General features: G+C 45.8%; 1 protein-coding gene across 1 annotated transcript in view; it reads left to right on the top strand.

Annotated features, from left to right (window-relative positions):
- Positions 1–599: 599 nt before the first annotated feature.
- LOC128420068 (tetraspanin-15-like) overlaps positions 600–18,914 on the top strand; it is an 86,481-nt gene continuing 68,166 nt past the window's right edge. Inside the window, exon 1 of the mRNA XM_053401474.1 lies at positions 600–791. Within this exon, the coding sequence (XP_053257449.1) occupies positions 708–791 (84 nt within the window). The 5' untranslated portion in view covers positions 600–707. The remainder of the gene's footprint in view (positions 792–18,914) is intronic.

Below are 18,914 nucleotides of genomic sequence, written 5' to 3'. Positions count from 1 at the left end.
AACCTCATTCCAGAGCGGATGCAAAACGCGAGAGACTAAAGTGCAAATAGGAAGGTGTGGCTGTTCTAGCAGAGACTTTTTGCAACCATCTTCAACTGATACATTGTATTCACCTGCTGCTTGAAGATAATTCTGTGGCCTTCTAGTGGGAATTTTCCCATCAAGAAGGAACATAGCTAATACCATCCCTGACAGCCTCCAACGTAAAGCCCTTTGCTCTATGGAGCCATGCACATTCAGACATTTTTCTCTGGACATCTACACGTGAAGTGCAGAGCGCGTCAGAAATTTGCGCCTGCCAGCAGAACCTGCATAAAAGTGTAGCTGAAACACTGTTGTGGGGGTGTCAAAATTGAAATGCTAAACGCAGGCAACCCTTGAAAGTTCCAGAGGGCACAAAACACGACTTGATTTTTGTGTGTGCTTCATGGGGAGAGAAGCTTCCGGTCCTTCTCACTCGGCGCCTGTTTTGGCGGGTAGCGCCGAGGCAGCGCCTTAAGGGCCAAGGGCGCAAGGGCCGCGCCGGGCCCTTTAATTGCTTTCACTTTTGCGGGGCGGAAGTGGGCGGGGCGCGCCGCTGCCGAGGCGAAAGAGAAAGTGGAGCTGCAGCTGCCGGCGGGGCGAAGGCGGCGACCCAGGTCCCTTTCGCGGCTGGATGGAGGCGCGCGGCTGGCCGGCCTCCCCCGGAAAGGCGCGCCGGCGGAGCCATGGGCGGCGAGGGCTGGCGAGACTCGCTGGTCTACTACTACTGCCTCAAGTTCGCGCTCTCGGCGTACGCCACCCTCTTCTCGGTAGGTGACTCGGCGCCGGGCTCCGGGCGGCTCTCGCCCTCCGCCGCCGCCGCCTCGTGGCTCCCCAGGGCCGCTCAGCGCCGCGCCGGGCGGGGACCAAATCCAGCCCTTTGTCTCGGGCAGGCCGCTCCTCCATTGCAGCCTGCAGCGCGCGGGGGGGGGGGGCTTTGCTGTATATGCGCCGCCTCTCAGCCCCCGGGGGTTTGGTTTCGTGTCTGCGGGCCTCTGGCGCCTTTGCTCCCCCCTCGGCCCCCACCGTGTGGGAGCAGAAGAAAAGAAGCGGCCTTAGCCCGCCCGCAGCCAGTGCGTTCCCACGGCTGGCTTGGAAGCCGCGTTGATTTTCTCTGTTATTTAGAATTATATACTGTTGGGTTGTTTTGCAGACAAGAATAAAACGATAACATTATTGGTAGAAACGGTTAGCAGCCATTGGAAACATTTATAAAAGATCAAAATCAGCAATAAACTGAAGCAGAAATATGTCCACGTTCTGCGTTGTTGGCGAAATCCCCTCCTGCCCTGAAACTCCCTTTGGGCCAGTCACTCCCTGCCCACCTCACAGGGGAGGAGGAGAAGTATGTATCACCAGTTGGAGCTCCTTATGAGAAAGATATAAACAGGAATGTTTTGGGCGGCTGCATTTACACGACATTAGCCACAATCCAGAAGGATCCTGTTGCTTCTTGGAAAATACGGCTGCCTGATGTGGTTTCTCCTCAACCCCCCCCCCCCCCCCGCAAATAAAAACCCCAGGTACAATCTAACTAGAAAACTGTATGTGGAATAAGCAGTACAGTGGTACCTCAGGTTAAGTACTTAATTTGTTCCGGAGGTCCGTTCTTAACCTGAAACTGTTCTTAACCTGAAGCACCACTTTAGCTAATGGGGCCTCCAGCTGCCGCTGCGCGATTTCTGTTCTCATCCTGAAGCAAAGTTCTTAACCCGAAGTAATATTTCTGGGTTAGCGGAGTCTGTAACCTGAAGCGTATGTAACCTGAGGTACCACTGTAATCTGAACATACCCTAACAGCTGTCCTGCTTATGCAGATGATAGCTTATTGAATAGGATTGGGGGGGGCGTTGCAAGGCCAGGGGAACAAAAAAGCTCATGTGCACCCAGTGAATACTTGCCCACCCCTTCTCTGATGTGAACAGTGCCATGCAGATGTGGCTTGAAACACAGCAGGAGGAAATAACCTCCCTGCATTTCAAGATGCTGATGTGAACACCCCAAAGTGGACCACTGGGTGTGTTTAGCACAGCACTGTCCACACTCGCCTGAAGTGGCGCTACTTCTATTCCAGCCCTCCCTGTGAAGTGTAGGCACCTTCTGCATGCTCTACCTCTGCATTCTGAATACGCTTCAAGTTAAGCATTTTCGGGTTGTGCTCCGCAGTGACCCGGAAATAACGGAGTGCATTACTTCCGGGTTTCTCTGCTTGTGCATGCGCAGACGCTCAAAATGATGTCATGCGCGGAAGCGGCGAAATGCCGCACACGCAGACGCACAGTTGTGTGTTACGTTCGCTTCAGGATGCAAACAGGGCTCCGGAATGGATCCCATTCACATCCAGAGGTACCACTGTACTGGTGTGTGCATATATTCCTGCAACTCAGGATAACCCTGCATGTCCACAAAAAATGTATTTTGTAATAAATGAGTTACTCTTTGATCTGCTGGCCACAGTTTCACCCCCTCCACTAACACATTTTCCCAGCTCATTATAAGGAAAGCTGCTCATTTTTATTTTTATTTATTTAATGTATTTTCTAATTCGCCTTTCATCACCATGTGATATCAGAGAGGGTACCATAATAAAATGCACCAATGTAATCTCCAGTAAAAATACAGTTTGGTCATGACTCAGATCTCCAGGTCCCCACACAGGTAAACAAAAAACCCCAGTCAAGGCTGGCAGGAAAAAGCTTAGACTGATTCTTAGGCAGTTGAGCCTCTGACTGAACATGTGTGCACTTGTGGGAGAACAGCCCCACCTTGCCTAGGGAACTGTGATTAAAACAATGGTGTAACTACCAGTCCCTCTTCAGACAATACATAAATAACTTGTGGAATTTGCCGCCTTAAGCTGTGTTGATGGCCACTGGCTTAGAGAGCTTGAAAAAGTTTTAAAATTCATGGGGCTTTTTGCTAAAAGGAACTGTATACAGGGGCAGTATCCTGAGTACCAGTTGTTGGGGAAGAACGACAGACTGGCTGAGAAAATCATGCCTAACTTTGTGTATGTTCAGACCATACTGCAACATTTGAGTTTTGCTTCACGTAATGCAAATCAGAGTGGAGTCCCTAAGGTGATTGGATGGTGTCTTGTACACCTCCTTCTGGCAACTGGAGCTATCAAAGGAAGGGAATTTTCTTTGCCAAAGATTTTGATAAAGAAAGTCCAGGATCTAATTTGCACTCGAATTTTACCAAGGTTTATCCCCAGTCAGAGGTGGAGCTAGCTGCTCCCACACCTGGAGCGGCATGCACCTGGGGGTGGGGCTAGCTGCCCGTGGAGGCGGGGCGAGCATCCCAGGGATGCGGGGGGCGATTCCCAGGGGTGCACCAACCACTGCTAGCCTCCTGGGCAAGTGGCAAGTGTTGGGGCAGGGCGGCAATGTCACACCGCCCCTCAGGGATGGCACCTGGGGCAGGTCACACCCACCGCACCCACCTTTCTCTGCCTCTGCCCCCGGTGTGAGTTCAATGCCAGGGCCCCAGAAAGGCATGATGTAAGGATAAATGGCCTCTGATCAGGTGTGGAGTGCATTTTTCTCCTCACTGAACATAAGAACATAAGAAGAGCCTGTTGGATCTAGCCCATCTAGTCCAGCATCCTGTTCTCGTGATGGCTAACCAGGTACCTGTGGGAAACCCATAAGCAGGATCCAAGCACTCTCCCCTCTTGTGGTTTTCAGCAACTGGTATTTGGAAAAACAAAATTTTTTTTTCTTCCAGTAGCACCTTAAAGACCAACTAAGTTAGTTCTTGGTATGAGCTTTCGTGTGCATGCACACTTCTTCAGTGCATGCACACGAAAGCTCATACCAAGAACTAACTTAGTTGGTCTTTAAGGTGCTACTGGAAGAAAAAAAAAATTTGTTTTGACTATGGCAGACCAACACGGCTACCTTTCTGTAACTGGTATTTGGAAGAATTACTTCCTCCATCTGTGGGAACAGAGCATAGTCATCCCGTCTTCAGATACGGATAGCCCTTAAAGCCATTTACGTTACGTTGGTGGCCATCCATCCAAGTGAGGTCTATAGTTTAACTCTGTGCTGCCTGAAGGAGAACTTGGTTGTATCTGCCCTGAAATTCCCAATGTTCAGCTTCATTGGATGTCCCCAATTTCTAGTGTTGCAAGAGTGGAAGCAGAACTCTGCTCTCTCCACTTTCTCCATGCCATGCATAATTTTAAAAACTTATTTCATGTCACCTCTTACTCACCTTTTCTCTAAAGTGTCCCAAATGCTTCAACCTTTCTTCATTGGGGAGTCTTTCCATCCTCTTCCTCCTCTTGGTTGCCCTTTGCTGATGGCCCTATGGATGAGGGCTGCACATCAGGGATTCCAGATGGAGAAGGGTCATGGCTCCCCATAGGTTTGAGCCCCTCCAGCTGTTCCTCCATAAATCAAGAAGTAATCTGGACTATTCCATAAATTAACAAGGGAGCACTGGGCTAAAGCACTTGGCCTCTCCTCCTTCTCCTTCATTGGCGATCACTCGTAGCCGAGTAAGATTGTCTTCCATAAACACAGTTTTAACAATGAGTCTGTAAGTGACTGTGGAGCCCAATTCTGGATCCACACGTCCTTCCACAGTGGGAACATCACCTCCCCCTTTGTCTGATGGGTCTAGTAGGGCTGAAGAGACAGGGAGGCGAATCTGTCAAGAGGTGCTGAGCAAGCTTGTTTCCTTCAGAAGCTGTTGAGACTCATCACCTCCTTGGCTTCTGGACTGGAAGGTGGACCTGCCCTCCCTGCCTTTTTCCTTTTTACAGTAGTTTAACTGCCCCACCTTTGCAAGGTTGGTGTAATTCAGGCAGCCTGGTGCCCCCCAGATGCTTTGGATTATGACTCCCATTACCTCCAGCCACCATGGGTACAAATTGAGGAAGCGAGCATTTTGGAAGGCGGATAGGCTAGTCTTTCTCCCTGACCTGCTTGTCTCATGCAGATGAGCATAAGAGCACTAGAAGAGCCCACTCAGGCCAGTGCTCTGTTCCCACAGTCAACTAGATGCCTATGGGATGCCCACAAGCAGAACGTATCCAGACACACATTTGTTCCCCTGCAAACTGAAGTGGTTCAGTCCAGGCACAGAGGCGGCTTCACGCCTGCCGGCTGATCACTTCAGTTATAAATCAGTCCACTGCTGGTTGAGACTGTAAAAACTTTGGAGGTGAGCTGGTAGTGGTATGTAGAGTAACTGGTGTCGTGCCCTCCTTGTCAAGAAGGCCGCCTCTGAACATTTCTCTGTAAATTGCAAGTCTCTTGTTTCTTGCAAGAGTGAGGTGTTCTTCAGAAGCTCGCTGTTCAGTAAAACCAGCTGTATGCCGTTATTCATGTCATGTCACTGCTTGATATGGATGGGTGACAAAGAAGCTTTTGTTAATAGTACAAAGCTTAATAGTATGACAGGCTTGTCTGCATGAACTTCATGAAAGGATGCGGGTAAGGAGTGGAACAGAAGCCTTTGAGTAAATGCTGTACTTCTTTGTGATCGCTCATAATAATTCTACTTGTACCTTGAGCTGTAGTTGATTGTTGAAATCTGCTCCATGGGGAATGTATTGCCTCAAGAGAAAATTCTAGTCAGGTCCCATTCAATCTTATTGAATCCCTTAGTAGAAGTAAATGAGAATGATGTTGTACCACGGATACATGGGCCTGTTTCACTGCCTGATTGGTTACCTGCAGAAGCTATCTGTACTTCGGAACGTGTCAAGGTGCCTTTTCTCTCTCAGCTGGCTTTGTAACATTCACATTCTGTGACTTCGTGAATAATGGCATGGATTTGCTTTATTGGACAAAGTGATTCTGAGGATTCAGTGTGGTGAGAAACTGCAACAGAGAAGTATTTAGAGCCGAGGTGGCTGGCTGGCTGCTGCTGCTGCTGCTGTTGTTTAATTGTTTAGTTGTGTCCGACTCTTTGTGACCCCCTGGACCAGAGCACTCCAGGCACTCCTGTCTTCCACTGCCTCCCGCAGTTTGGTCAAACTCATCTTAGTAGCTTTGAGAACACTGTCCCACCATCTCGTCCTCTGTCATCCCCTTCTCCTTGTGCCCTCAATCTTTCCCAACATCAGGGTCTTTTCCAGGGAGTTTTCTCTTCTCATGAGGTGGCCAAAGTAGTGGAGCCTCAGCTTCAGGATCTGTCCTTCCAGTGAGCACTCAGGGCTGATTTCCCTAAGAATGGATAGGTTTGATCTTCTTGCAGTCCATGGGACTCTCAAGAGTTTCCTCCAGCACCTGAAATCAAAAGCATCAATTCTTCGGCGATCAGCCTTCTTTATGGTCCAGCTCTCACTTCCATACATCACTACTGGGAAAACCATAGCTTTAACAATACGGACCTTTGTTGGCAAGGTGATGTCTCTGCTTTTTAAGATGCTGTCTAGGTTTGTCATTGCTTTTCTCCCAAGAAGCAGGCGTCTTTTAATTTCATGACTGCTGTCACCATCTGCAGTGATCATGGAGCCCAAGAAAGTAAAATCTCTCACTGCCTCCATTTCTTCCCCTTCTATTTGCCAGGAGGTGATGGGACCAGTGGCCATGATCTTCGTTTTTTTGATGTTGAGCTTCAGACCATGTTTTGTGCTCTCCTCTTTCACCCTCATTTAAAAGGTTCTTTAATTCCTCCTCACTTTCTGCCATCAAGGTTGTGTCATCTGCATATCTGAGGTTGTTGATATTTCTTCCGGCAATCTTAATTCCGGCTCGGGATTCATCCAGCCCAGCCTTTTGCATGATGAATTCTGCATATAAGTTAAATAAGCAGGGAGACAATATACAGCCTTGTCGTACTCCTTTCCCAATTTTGAACCAATCAGTTGTTCCATACTGCTGCTGGCCAGTGTTCAAAAAGCAACAATCTAAAAGTGGGCATCACCAAAGCGTCTTTGTCCACCCCGTGTCCTCTGTCTCTTGCATCCACACATGTAGGCACAAACCCCACACGTGTGTGTGCACACATGCTCACCACATAATGGCAGAATGCTGTATTAGCTCTCACAGAAAACAGAGATGCCAATTGAACAAACATCTGTTTTACTGCAGATTATCAAACACTGGCATGGAATAGCATTAAGGGAAGAAAGTTCCACATAAGCCTCTGATCATGTAAACATGCTCTGTTCCGCAGGTGGTTTGCACAGTGGTTTTGAGCAGTTCAGCATGGTCAGTGGGGCACTGTTGCACAGAGAACTTCATTTGCATTCTGTTACCTTGGAATTTCATTTTCCTGGTGATTGTTGTGTGTGTGCGTGTGCAGTTGACAGGACAGTGAAAAGGATCTTTTCGGAGGATGCGATGGGTTTTTTGCTTCCCTCTTCTGTTTAAATATAATAAGCACAACCAGCAGAAAGTGAAATTCTACACTATATAAATTTAATCAATTAGTAAGCATCTATAGTGTGAATATTAGGCAAAATATAATTTAGCATTCTGAAACTTTCAATCCATAATGCCTATAAGTGGACCAGTGATCCCAATGGACATTAACATTGTTTACATCTCATAGAATCACCCTAATTATCATAGGTACTTTCAGTAATGGCTTTTTTCCCTAAAAGCTCTATGTACTTAAGATGCTTATCCATCCAGCAAACCTGTAGGTCAGCGTCATCATCACCCTCTGTAGAGTTGAGGCCGAGATGGTTTGCAGTGCTTGAGGCCACCAGTGAATGGACTTGTGTGTAAGTCCATTTGTTTCCTATAACTCCCCATTGGAATTTCCCAACAGCTCAGAAGAAGAAGAAGAAGAAGAAGAAGAAGAAGAAGAAGAGGAGTTTGGATTTGATAACCCGCCTTTCACTCCCTTTAAGGAGTCTCAAAGTGGCTAACATTCTCCTTTCCCTTTCTCCCCCACAACAAACACTCTGTGAGGTGAGTGGGGCTGAGAGACTTCAGAGAAGTGTGACTGGCCCAAGGTCACCCAGCAGCTGTATGTGGAGGAGCGGAGACGCGAACCCAGTTCCCCAGATTACGAGTCCACTGCTCTTAACCACTACACCACACTGGCTCTCCACACTGGCTATACCACACTGGCTCAGGAGCTTTCCTAGCTGTGGCACCAGCTCTGTTTTTACCTCTGTTTCACTTTTGTCATTCAAACCACCAGTCAAGAAATAGCCAAGTGTGTGTTAGCCAAAACTTCACGGCCATGGTTGTGCAATAGGCAAACCAAGGTGGGCAAGATCTGCTCAGCAGCTTCTGTGGGTGATGCAGGATTCTGGTTATATCAGTGGTTTGTCAGGGTCCAGGTTACATTGTGGAGGTAACCAGGAGCCACAGATAGGGATCGGGAACATCAAGCAGAGTCAAAAGTTGGTCAAGTGCACCATATTTAACAAACAAGTCTCTGTAGCTGCGATATTACCTAAAACCCACACAGCTTGTTCATGGAGGTGCACCTGTGAAGAAGCCAGCAGCCAATGTTCTGCTATCTACTACAGCTGATATCTGTTCAGATGTGCCAGAGGCAACACTGGCTAGTGTCCAAGCAGATTCATATTGATTCTCTATCCCAGCAAACCCAGCGTGAAAAATGCTTTAAAGCTGTCTGCCTTGCTGGTGTGTGTGTGTGTGTGTGTGTCCCACTAAGCACGCTGGCCCTGTAAGGCTGGGGATGCTCGTGCAGGGGCAGTTCCAAAGGGGCAGTTTGTGTATATGTATATATGTATATATGGCATATATGGTTCTTGGACAGAACCGTTGCCTAAGATGTGACTGTGCTGTACGATTGCTAACTGGTGTGGCAATGTGGAAGGCTGAACTTAAGACTGGAAAAATGGGAAATTGAAAATGACATGTTTGCTCATCCCTAGGAAGGGGTAAGGTTTTATTCAGGGTGGATAAAAATCAATGATTTTTTAAAAAAAATAAAATAAAAATATTTTTTTATTTAAATCAGATTTTTTAAAATTTAAATTGGATTTTTAAAATAAAATGCTTTTGGAGGAAAAATCTTTCTAAAGATAGTTTTCTATTTAAGTTACATTATGCCCCAAAGGCTATTCATCAGGAAATAAGGATTTATTTTACGTTTTTCATGTGTGCTAAAACTCAGTCTAAGGTTGTTGTTTTTTTTAAAAAAAAGTTTAACCACATCAGTTAACAAAATATGCTATAATGTTTTTGTTTTAGTTAAATAAATTGTTTATATTATTATTAAGGAAATGATTATTTTTCTCCTTCCAACAAAGTACAGCAGAAAAGTTGTCCAAATACAGTTAACTTATTAAACCTGACAATAATTTCATAATTATCTGTCTATGTATTTCTAACAGTATAGCCAAATCAGTAATTTTTGATATAACTGTAGAAACTACTCTGAAAATTTATTATTCCAAAAATGAAACCTTGATCTGGTTGTAAATATTAAGATTATACCAACAAGAACGAGTCTTTCTGTAAAAAAATGATTTAAATCAAGTCTTACTGACTAGTGATTTAAATTGTGATTTAAATCGATTTGATTTAAATCAAATCCACCCTGGTTTTATTATTATTATTATTATTATTATTATTATTAAGGAGGAGAGGAATGACCCCATGCAGGCGCTGTGGGAAGGACCTTGCTTGCTTTCTCCTCTGCACAGATGACTGCTGCTGATTGCAATATAATGCTGCTTAATTCTTGGGGAAGACGTCCGAGGAAAACTTTAGGCAGGCCTGTAGCGTTCAAGAAGAGGACTTTCCTGTGAGGCAGTGGATCCACTTGTGCTTGCTGGCAACTTTAAGCTGCAGCATTTCCAATGAGTCGACGTGCCTGGAGAGCAAACCCTCCTGCCCCGTGTTTCAATTGCTGCTGCTTGAAAGCAAGGAAGGTGGCTAAAGAGCTTGTGAGTGGTTGTCAGGAAAGGCTTTTAAAAAACCATTTGAGATTGCCAGAGTTAAATACTGAGCGTGAGGGAGAATGCATGTGTGCACATGTGTATTCAGAAAGAAAGAGGCAATCCATCAAACTGGGAAGCTGGGAACGTGGGAAATTTACTTCACCACCCCCAGCCCCGCTCTCATCTGGACGGAGCTCTGCAAGGTTGGTTTGCATTTCCTTCAGGAATGCAGCAAAGCAGCTGTAGTGGCTGCATATGTGTTGTGTTGTGGCCTAGAGACTGAACTGTGAACCAGGAAGTTGCTTGGAATGGAAGGTAACTTAACAAAAGGCGTTTGAACATAATTCTACTCTTAACAGCTGTATCAGCTACATATGAGCTACCGCATTGTGTTAGCTCTGTTGATATTAATGGTCGGAAGTCATAGAATCATAGAATCATAGAGTTGGAAGAGACCACAAGGGCCATCGAGTCCAACCCCCTGCCAAGCAGGAAACACCATCAGAGCACTCCTGACATATGGTTGTCAAGCCTCTGCTTAAAGACCTCCAAAGAAGGAGACTCCACCACACTCCTTGGCAGCAAATTCCACTGTCGAACAGCTCTTACTGTCAGGAAGTTCTTCCTAATGTTTAGGTGGAATCTTCTTTCTTGTAGTTTGGATCCATTGCTCCGTGTCCGCTTCTCTGGAGCAGCAGAAAACAACCTTTCTCCCTCCTCTATGTGGCATCCTTTTATATATTTGAACATGGCTATCATATCACCCCTTAACCTCCTCTTCTCCAGGCTAAACATGCCCAGCTCCCTTAGCCGTTCCTCATAAGGCATCGTTTCCAGGCCTTTGACCATTTTGGTTGCCCTCCTCTGGACACGTCATCAAGCTGTTGTTTCCCCACTGGCCTATGAGGCAGGCAGAAATTCAGCTCTTTTTTCTGACCTCGAGGCAGAAAAGCTTCACCTGCTGAATCAGCTGCCTGCCATGCAGCTAGCTAAGAGCAAGGACCCCTGACAGCAAAAAAAATCCATCTTATCTTCTCCTCTTTACTCCTCCATCCCTGGCACACAATGCTTGGTTATCATGCATTTAAAATTGTATGTATAGTTTAATTTTACTTGAGTGATTTTCAATAGCAACTGTGAAGTTTGGGTTAGTCAACTTTTTAGTGGCTTTAGCAGTGTTTTTAAAAAGATGTTCATATGATTCTGAATTCTGGGCTTTTGGATAAGCCTTACAGTTGTGTTTTATTTTTATTTATAAAATTATTTATGTGCCACCGTTGGGTGGGCATAGGCCTCCAAAGATGGCTGTCAATATCATAGAAACAGAACAGATGCAATCAAAACTTGAGAACGACAAGCAGCAACATCAACAGCTCAGGCTGCTAAACAGGATGGCTTTCCAGAACCAGGTAAATGTTGATTGGTTAATTCCATAGACGTTGCCATTTTGCGACAAGGGAAATTGAAACCTGCTGCAGGCCTGCATCTTGTCATGAATGTGATATATCTCCTGCCTTGGAAGGCTGCTGCAACTTCTGTTCGCAATACATAAAAGAAGATCTCTGTGCAACTGCTGTGCAATTATGGAGGGTTTACTGGCAAACTTTTATGAGGAGTAGTATAATGGAGTGTGTGCCGGGAGAAGCAACATCTTCCAAATCGTTCTTCTGACAGCCGAGCACTAATTAAATTCACATCGTAGAAAAGTTCCGCTGTAGAAAATCTAAGGCAGGGAGGAGGTTTGTGGGAAACGAAGCAAGCCAGCCCTAGCTATGAGCTTCAGAGTCATTTTCTTCTCATTGTGTTTTCATTTGGCCCTCCCTCCAAGGTGCTTCAGAGTGGATGGGTTGGGGCTCCCAGTCAGTCTTGCCTTCACAATGACCCTGTGCAGGAAACATGGCTGAGGAGGCCTGTCTGTCCCAAGGCCACATAGTGAGCTTCGTGGCTGAGGTGAGATGTGATCCTTGGACCCCCTGGCCCTCGTTGAATACCCCAGCCTAGACATTCACAATCAGAAGTGGAGGCTGCCTTGCCCCAAGGTCACCAGAGCCCCATGCCATTTGGTCTGGACTGAGCCATTAAGTTTTTTCGTTTGCTTTTCCTCGTCCAACCCAAAGCAGCCACCAGATTGAATGCTTAGTGGAGATTGAAATTGAAATTGAAATACTTTATTGTCACTTGCACAACTTGTATACAGTGAGATTACATGAGCACCCCACACTCAGCTCTCTTAGTCTGAATTTCCCTTGTTTACTGATGCACACCCACCAAACCCAAAATTCATTTGCCCTGTTGTTATCTTTTCATTCAGCAGCCTAACAGTCCACGGATAGAAGCTGTTCTTTACCCTGTTGGTGCGACTAGTCCTGCTTCTATATCTTCTGCCTGAGGGCAGGAGATCAAGAAAGTGCCGGCCAGGGTGTGATTCATCCCCAAGAATTTTCCTCACTCTCATGAGGCAACGTTCTTCAGCTATTTCATCTAGTGTTTTCACAGGACAACCCATAATATCTTGTGCTGTATTCATCACCCTCTGTAAGCACTTCCTATCAGTTGGTGTCAAACCAGCATACCACAGTGTGATGCAGTATGAAAGGACACCTTCTATTGTGGACCGGTAGAAGGAGATCATCAAATATTGATTGACATCATTCTTCCGCAATACTCTGAGGAGATGGAGTCTCTGTTGGGCTTTCTTAACTACCTGGGTTGTATTTATTTTCCAAGTAAGGTCTTCACTGAGCTAAACTCCTAGGAATTTCCTCCTCCAACCCAAAGCAGCCACCAGATTGGACGCCTAGTGGATATGTGGCAGATAGGTGGCCTCTCCATCCTGGCAGCAGCACCCACCCTCAAGCCTAGCATGGGTCCGAGTTACAGCCATTGTGGCCTTGTTCAGGTGTTTGCCTGAACACCCAGCAGCTTAAAGTGGGTGGCGGTTTGGGGCCATGTCTCCCCAACATGCCTGCATGTCAAGAGTCATCTTCAGACCTTTGCATATTTAGCACAGAAGTCTGCAGGGGCTTCTAGGCACATTTGGCATGTGGAAGCTTCCCTGTGGTTCCTGACGTTGAGGAGGCTTCATGGTTCATTTTGTGCTGAACAGGTAAAGAGATATTTCCATGCACAAGGGAATTTGAATCATAGAATTGTGGAGACCACAAGGGCCATTTAGTCCCACCTCCTGCAGGCAGATGGCCACCCAATTTCTGCTTAAAAGCTTCCAATGAAGGAAAATCCACCACCTTCCAAGGGAGCCTGTTCCACTGTCAAACAGCTTTTATGGTCAGAAAGTTCTTCCTAATGTCTGGTAGGAATTTCCTTTCTTGTAATTTGAATCCATTGGTTTGGGTCCTACCATCTGCAGCAGCAGAGAACAAGCTTGTTCCATCTTCCATGGGACAGCCCTTTAGATATTTGAAGAGGGCTTTCATACTCCATCTTCTCCAGGCTAAACATCCCTAACTCCCTCAGTCGCTCCTCATGAGGCTTGGTTTCCAGACCCTTCATCAACATGGTCACGTTATAGGGCTGGGCGATACCTGGTTTTCCATATCACGATATATCACCAGATAAACGTCACAATATTTTGATATATCATGATGTTTGAAATAAGGCTGGAACTATGTAGAGGTGAATGTGGTAATGCCCTGGCAACTGCTATGGGTCTAACTAAAACTTCTGTAGGAGCTTAGAAGTGGTTTACACATGCAGCAGACTAGGCTGCTAGGATGGTCGGTGTCAGGTGAGAAGGGAGAATAAACTTTTGCCATACAAGGTTTTTTTTGGGGGGGGGGTTAAGCCTTGCAGGTAGAAATGTAGTTTTTAACCCAGCCTCTTCCATTCTGTGTTAGATCTCCACTTGCAGGTAGTTCATATCTTGTTCTTCTTAAGGGGAATGTAAAAAAAATGTAACTTTGCCCATCTTCCACCTTCAGATTTAATTGGTGCAACTTTTTAGAGCATATTGTGCTGCAGTTTATATAGATGAGGGCTCAGAGTTCTGAAGGAGACATTTTTAGGCCTACTTCTTTCAGCAGACCAGGCCAATCCAATGCTTCTGAACTTGCCTGCAGATTAGAATGCAGCTCCCAACCAGATTGTGCACTTACCTGGATTTGCCGTGCACTTTTGGTGTGCAAAAAGGGTGCACACAAATGTATATTTCACATACACTTGTATGTGAAATGTGAAATGGGCTGGGGGGGTGTATTCAAAATGCATACAAGTTAGATGTAGACTTTCTTTCTTTCTTTCTTTCTTTCTTTCTTTCTTTCTTGTCCTTTAAAATAAAACTTGCACAGAACAGATGTAAGGCAGAGCACCAGCAAGGCTGAATGGGATGGAGTTTCTGTGCAGCCACAGTCATTGCAGAGACAAGAGTCACATACCACATCCCAAGGTGTTTTAGTCCAGAGAAAACATTCTGAGAGATGCAGAGCATGGTGTCTGGTAGCCAAAGTGAGAGAGAGAGAAAGCGAAAGCTGCCCATTTAATTAGGCATGGCCAGTTAATTGCTGCTGCTTGGTCAAAATAACTGACCTTTTAAAAATGGAATTAATCTGGCATCTGCTGGGCAGAAGACCATTTCATCCTTCCCTGTGGTATGTTATGTCGCTAATTGCTAACTATGATTTACTTAGCTGGCTTGTACTTGAATTAAAACACAGCAGACGTGTGCAGTGCAGCAGAATAAGGCACATCTCTCTTCAGAATGCGCCATGCAGGTACGTTTTCGTGCTCCTGTATTAGCCTTGGCAAGGCTGACTTAGAGTACAATCATGGCAAGGAGTGCTGTCCTTTTCTGGCACTTAATGTCTCTGAAAGATTCTTCTGCAGAATTCCAGCTCGTCTGGTGGTCTGTCTTTCTACACCCCTTGCAAGCCATTTCTAGCCAGGCGGGTAAACGTCATGGGTGTAGCCGGGGGGGGGGCAGGGAACAGTTGCCGCCCTAAATAAATCAAAATATCAACTGAGGTTCTGTGTCCCCCCCAACAAAAATCCTGGCTACACCTGTGGTAAACATCCTATTTGCATTTATTGCAGTGGTTCTGAAAATGGGCTGTAGCGCCCTCTGAGGAGCATGGGGATTGCCTTAGGGGGTGCTAGGAGTAGGCCTGGGTTATGTGCTGGCTGGGCCTGACGGAGTTGTAGTCCAACAATGTCTAGAGGGCACCACATTGGCAAAGGCTGCTCTGCTGGTTCAGTTTCTTGTGAGCAGAGAATACCAGATATTTGTGGGGTTACTCTTTTAATTTAGCAGCAGACGCGTTGAGTAAGCCTGCCGTCAGGAGCCTCCCACCCTTATTCTCAGGAATACAGGAAGCTGCCTTAGTCAATCTCAGTATTGTCCACACAGCACAAAGCTTCCAACATTTCTCCAATGAAAATAGGGACGTCTGAAGGAAAAGCGGTACATTCTGGGGTGGCTTCTGTAAATCTGGGACTGTTCCTGGAAGTTAGGGACACCTGGAGGGTCTGTACTGGCTAGCTAGAGTTCTCCTGGTTTCTCCCAGCCCCACCTGAAGATGCTGGGGGTTAAATCTAGGGCCTTTCGTAGGCAGAAGAGATGCTCTCTCACTGCAGATACAGCTTGTAAAAAAACCACCCTCTTATTTCTTCACTGGCCAGAACTCCATTGTCAAACTGTTTCTTCTTGAGAGGCTGAACTGATAGTGAGGTGGGACTAGTCCTACTTGGCTACTTGCCTCTATCGTTGCATCCAGACAACTGATTCATCCACTTTTGTTTGCACAAAATGTCTGAAGAGGTTAAAATACACCCACTGTTTTATTGAGTATACATCCTGGTTTGTTTTATGGTGAGCTTCGTGTCCAGCCATTATCACCCCACACTTTCCAGTGCACTTTTCTGTCACTCTCCTTCCTGCAAAATGTTTTGTTTTGTTTGCTTTTGGAAGCAGGTTGGTTGTGCAAGATCAAATCCACTTCAATTGCACAATGTGCATTTGTGGGTCCCCTCTGCAAATACCGACAGCCTACAAGTGTCCTGTGAGCCTCTGATAGCTAATCTGGTGGCAGACACATGTTCACAAAGTCTTTATTGGTGTTGACCTTCCTGGAGCAGATGATGTTCCAGGCCTTGTGAAATTGAACAGGTTTGTTAGAAATACTAGCCAAGTTGTATACAAGATGCTGAGGGAGTGTTGGAATTTACTTTGAGGTTCTTTCTTGCAGTGTGGAAGCCTTAGAAAGCTGTTTGTCCAAAGCTCCATGGCTTTGTTTGCTTCTTTGCTGGATTAAGATGGCTGAAAGGCAACCCGTTTGCCCTTCTTCATTACCACAGTTCAGAGATGATAGACATAAAGTACATGGTTTTTTGACAGTGCACGGCACTTCAGAGCAAATTGCCAGTTTCAGGCAGATGTATGCAAGTGAAGGAGGCCAATTGTCGTCCATCAACTTAATCGCTATTGGGATGAGAGTCGAGAGCAAATGCTGTAGATGTAGCAAATGGAGAAAAGTCTTCCTCCAACATTCCTGCCTTGAAAATCTTTTTATCCAAACTTCTCTCTCTCTCTCTCTCTCTCTCTCTCTCTCTCTCTCTCTCTCTGTGTGTGTGTGTGTGTGTGTGGATGTGATGAATTAATCAATTTGTACCTCCTTGAGCTTCATTTCAATTGAAGATGAGAAGAAAAGTGTAGTTAAGGTTGAGCTAAAGAAAGCAAGGAAGTAGTGACATTTCAGAAGGTACAATGAGGAAGAGAGAGAGGTGGTGCAATCCAGGTGCACTGGGAAGAGAGTTCTAGCTTATCCATGAAGGTCTGGTATTCACCCCAGACACCCCCAGCCCAGTTGCTCTTCTAGCTTTCCTGGCCATCTCAAGAACACCCCACATGTTGCCTTCTGAGAGCCAAAATCAATTGATAGTATCTGCCCACCAGAAGAAAATCCCTTTGCCCTCTTATGGCACCATAGTCTTCTTATATGGCTTGGTGCTCATGAGTGTACCTACAGAGCTACTCCTCTGTGAGCACTATGAGCCTAGCAGGGCAACAAGAGGGTGTGTGTGGGGGTATTGTGCATCCCATCATTCCTCCCAGGCCTTCAACAGCCAGCCACAAAAAGATCCAAAAGCCAAGTTCTGTAGAGCAGTTACTAGTCCAGTGCTAAACACTCAAGGAAGAGTTCAGAGGTCACTGAGGTGGAAACTTAGAACTGTGATTGTTAAGGAGGTTTTAATTGTTGCTCAGTTTTCCTATGTGAACTGCTTTGAGAACTAATTCTTGAACAGAAATTTGTGGAACTTGCATTCTTTCCATCTACTATGCCTTTGAGAAAAGTGGACAAATATCTGAAGTTCCTAAACACGTCTCCAATGCTACCATGCGTCTCAAAACTGGATTTGTAAGAATTGAGGCCAGAGTATGGATCACCACACTAAATTACTGGCTAAGACTATGCTTCGTCCTGTGTGGCCTTGCTCCCTTAACTATTAAGGACGGTTTCCAAGTGACATGTAAATGCACAGTGATAAAGATTATGACAACCCTAGGCTTCACCTTGCAGATCCTACTCAACATGGGGTATGATGAAGCCAAAAAAATCATCTTGGCAGCTATGACATGCAACTTCCCTAAGATCTGGGAGCCAGGTGATGGGTACAAACCAGGCAAGCCATCATCTACTCCCTGAGTGTGCATCTGATTCACTGCTGTGGGAAGCAGAGTGTTGGATCAAATGCATCCTTGAGGGTAACTGTGCCAGGCTTTAGAATAGCCTTCCCCAACCTGGTGCCCTCCAGAAGTTTTGGACTCTCTCTTCCCATCTGCCCCAGCCAGCATCTGGAGGGCACCAGGGAAGGCTGCATTAGAGCATCTTCCTGATAATTCAGGCTAGGACAAATGGGTAAGGCATGTGAGAGACAATTTTTCCACTTTCAGTTGGTGCCAACATACAGGGGTAGATTTAAGCAGACTTGACAGATGTGCAGGCAACACATCAGATTGTAACAAATTGCTTCAAAATATGCCTTATTCAAGTCAAGAGAGGCCTGTTATTCCTATAATGGTGGCTATGGTAGAATTATTCTTGTAAAGAACATTTTATCAAAGACCAGCTTGGATGTGTATGATCTCAGAGGAGTCAGTTCCATCCATTCCAAGTTTTCAGACAATCTTCCTTTTGTATTCTTGCTAATGAACAATTGTAGTTCCATGCCTTTAACTGAAATGGGATAATGTTGGTGCTCCCCATGCAGAGCTTATCACAGAGCTCTCTCCAAGGTGCCCATCCCCAAGCAGGCCGTGTGAGTGTTTTGCAAGCACCTCACATAGTTTGCACTCCACTTAATATTTCCCAAATTCAAAAAGTTCTCTCATTGCTGTAAGTGACTGAGGGTGTTCCAGCACTGCCTTTGCAACTCTGGCACTCCAGGCTTCAAGCCATTACAAATTTGAGGGTTTCGGCAAGGGAGACAGAATAAGCCAGAAAAAGGGACGGAATGAAAAATGTGTCACACATTGCTGATGAAGCGGATGTCTGTCCTGAGTGCCAGTTGCAGTATCCAGGAGCTGGGCAACAATTTTTGCTTTGCTTTTGAGAACTGGGCAGCAGGCGAGCTGTGAATATGCCATGAATAAGAGTAATGTCTGTAGCCTTTTGGTAGCTAATTAACTGTTCTTTGTTCATCTCATTTTTATTATTAACACAATTGCTTCATTAACCTTCTGGTTCATCCTTTTAAAATATTTTGTTTCCAACCTTGCTGGAACTCTTCCATGCTCAATGTTGCAGCTCCAATAGGTCACGCAAAGTGTTGAACAAAAAGCTAGCACAGATGCACATTAAGGCTGCAGGGTTGTTTGGGCGGGTGGGCAGGTTCTTGCTGTGCAATGTGACTCAGGTTTTACAGGAGAAAGTCCCAGTGCAAATTGCATTGAATGGGGTCTCTCCCTCTCTGCTGCCTCCTCTACTCCTGCAGCTGCTTGCCTTAAACAGCTGCTTTCTGGAGCCTCCCTTGCAGGGCTGATACCATTGGGAAGGGGGCTTCATCAGTACTGTGGGGGAAAGGATGAACACCCCCTTTCCCATGCATAATG

Source organism: Podarcis raffonei, chromosome 8, assembly GCF_027172205.1.
Source record: "Podarcis raffonei isolate rPodRaf1 chromosome 8, rPodRaf1.pri, whole genome shotgun sequence".
NCBI classification, from domain to species: domain Eukaryota; kingdom Metazoa; phylum Chordata; class Lepidosauria; order Squamata; family Lacertidae; genus Podarcis; species Podarcis raffonei.
This window is presented reverse-complemented; position numbering and strand designations above follow the sequence as displayed.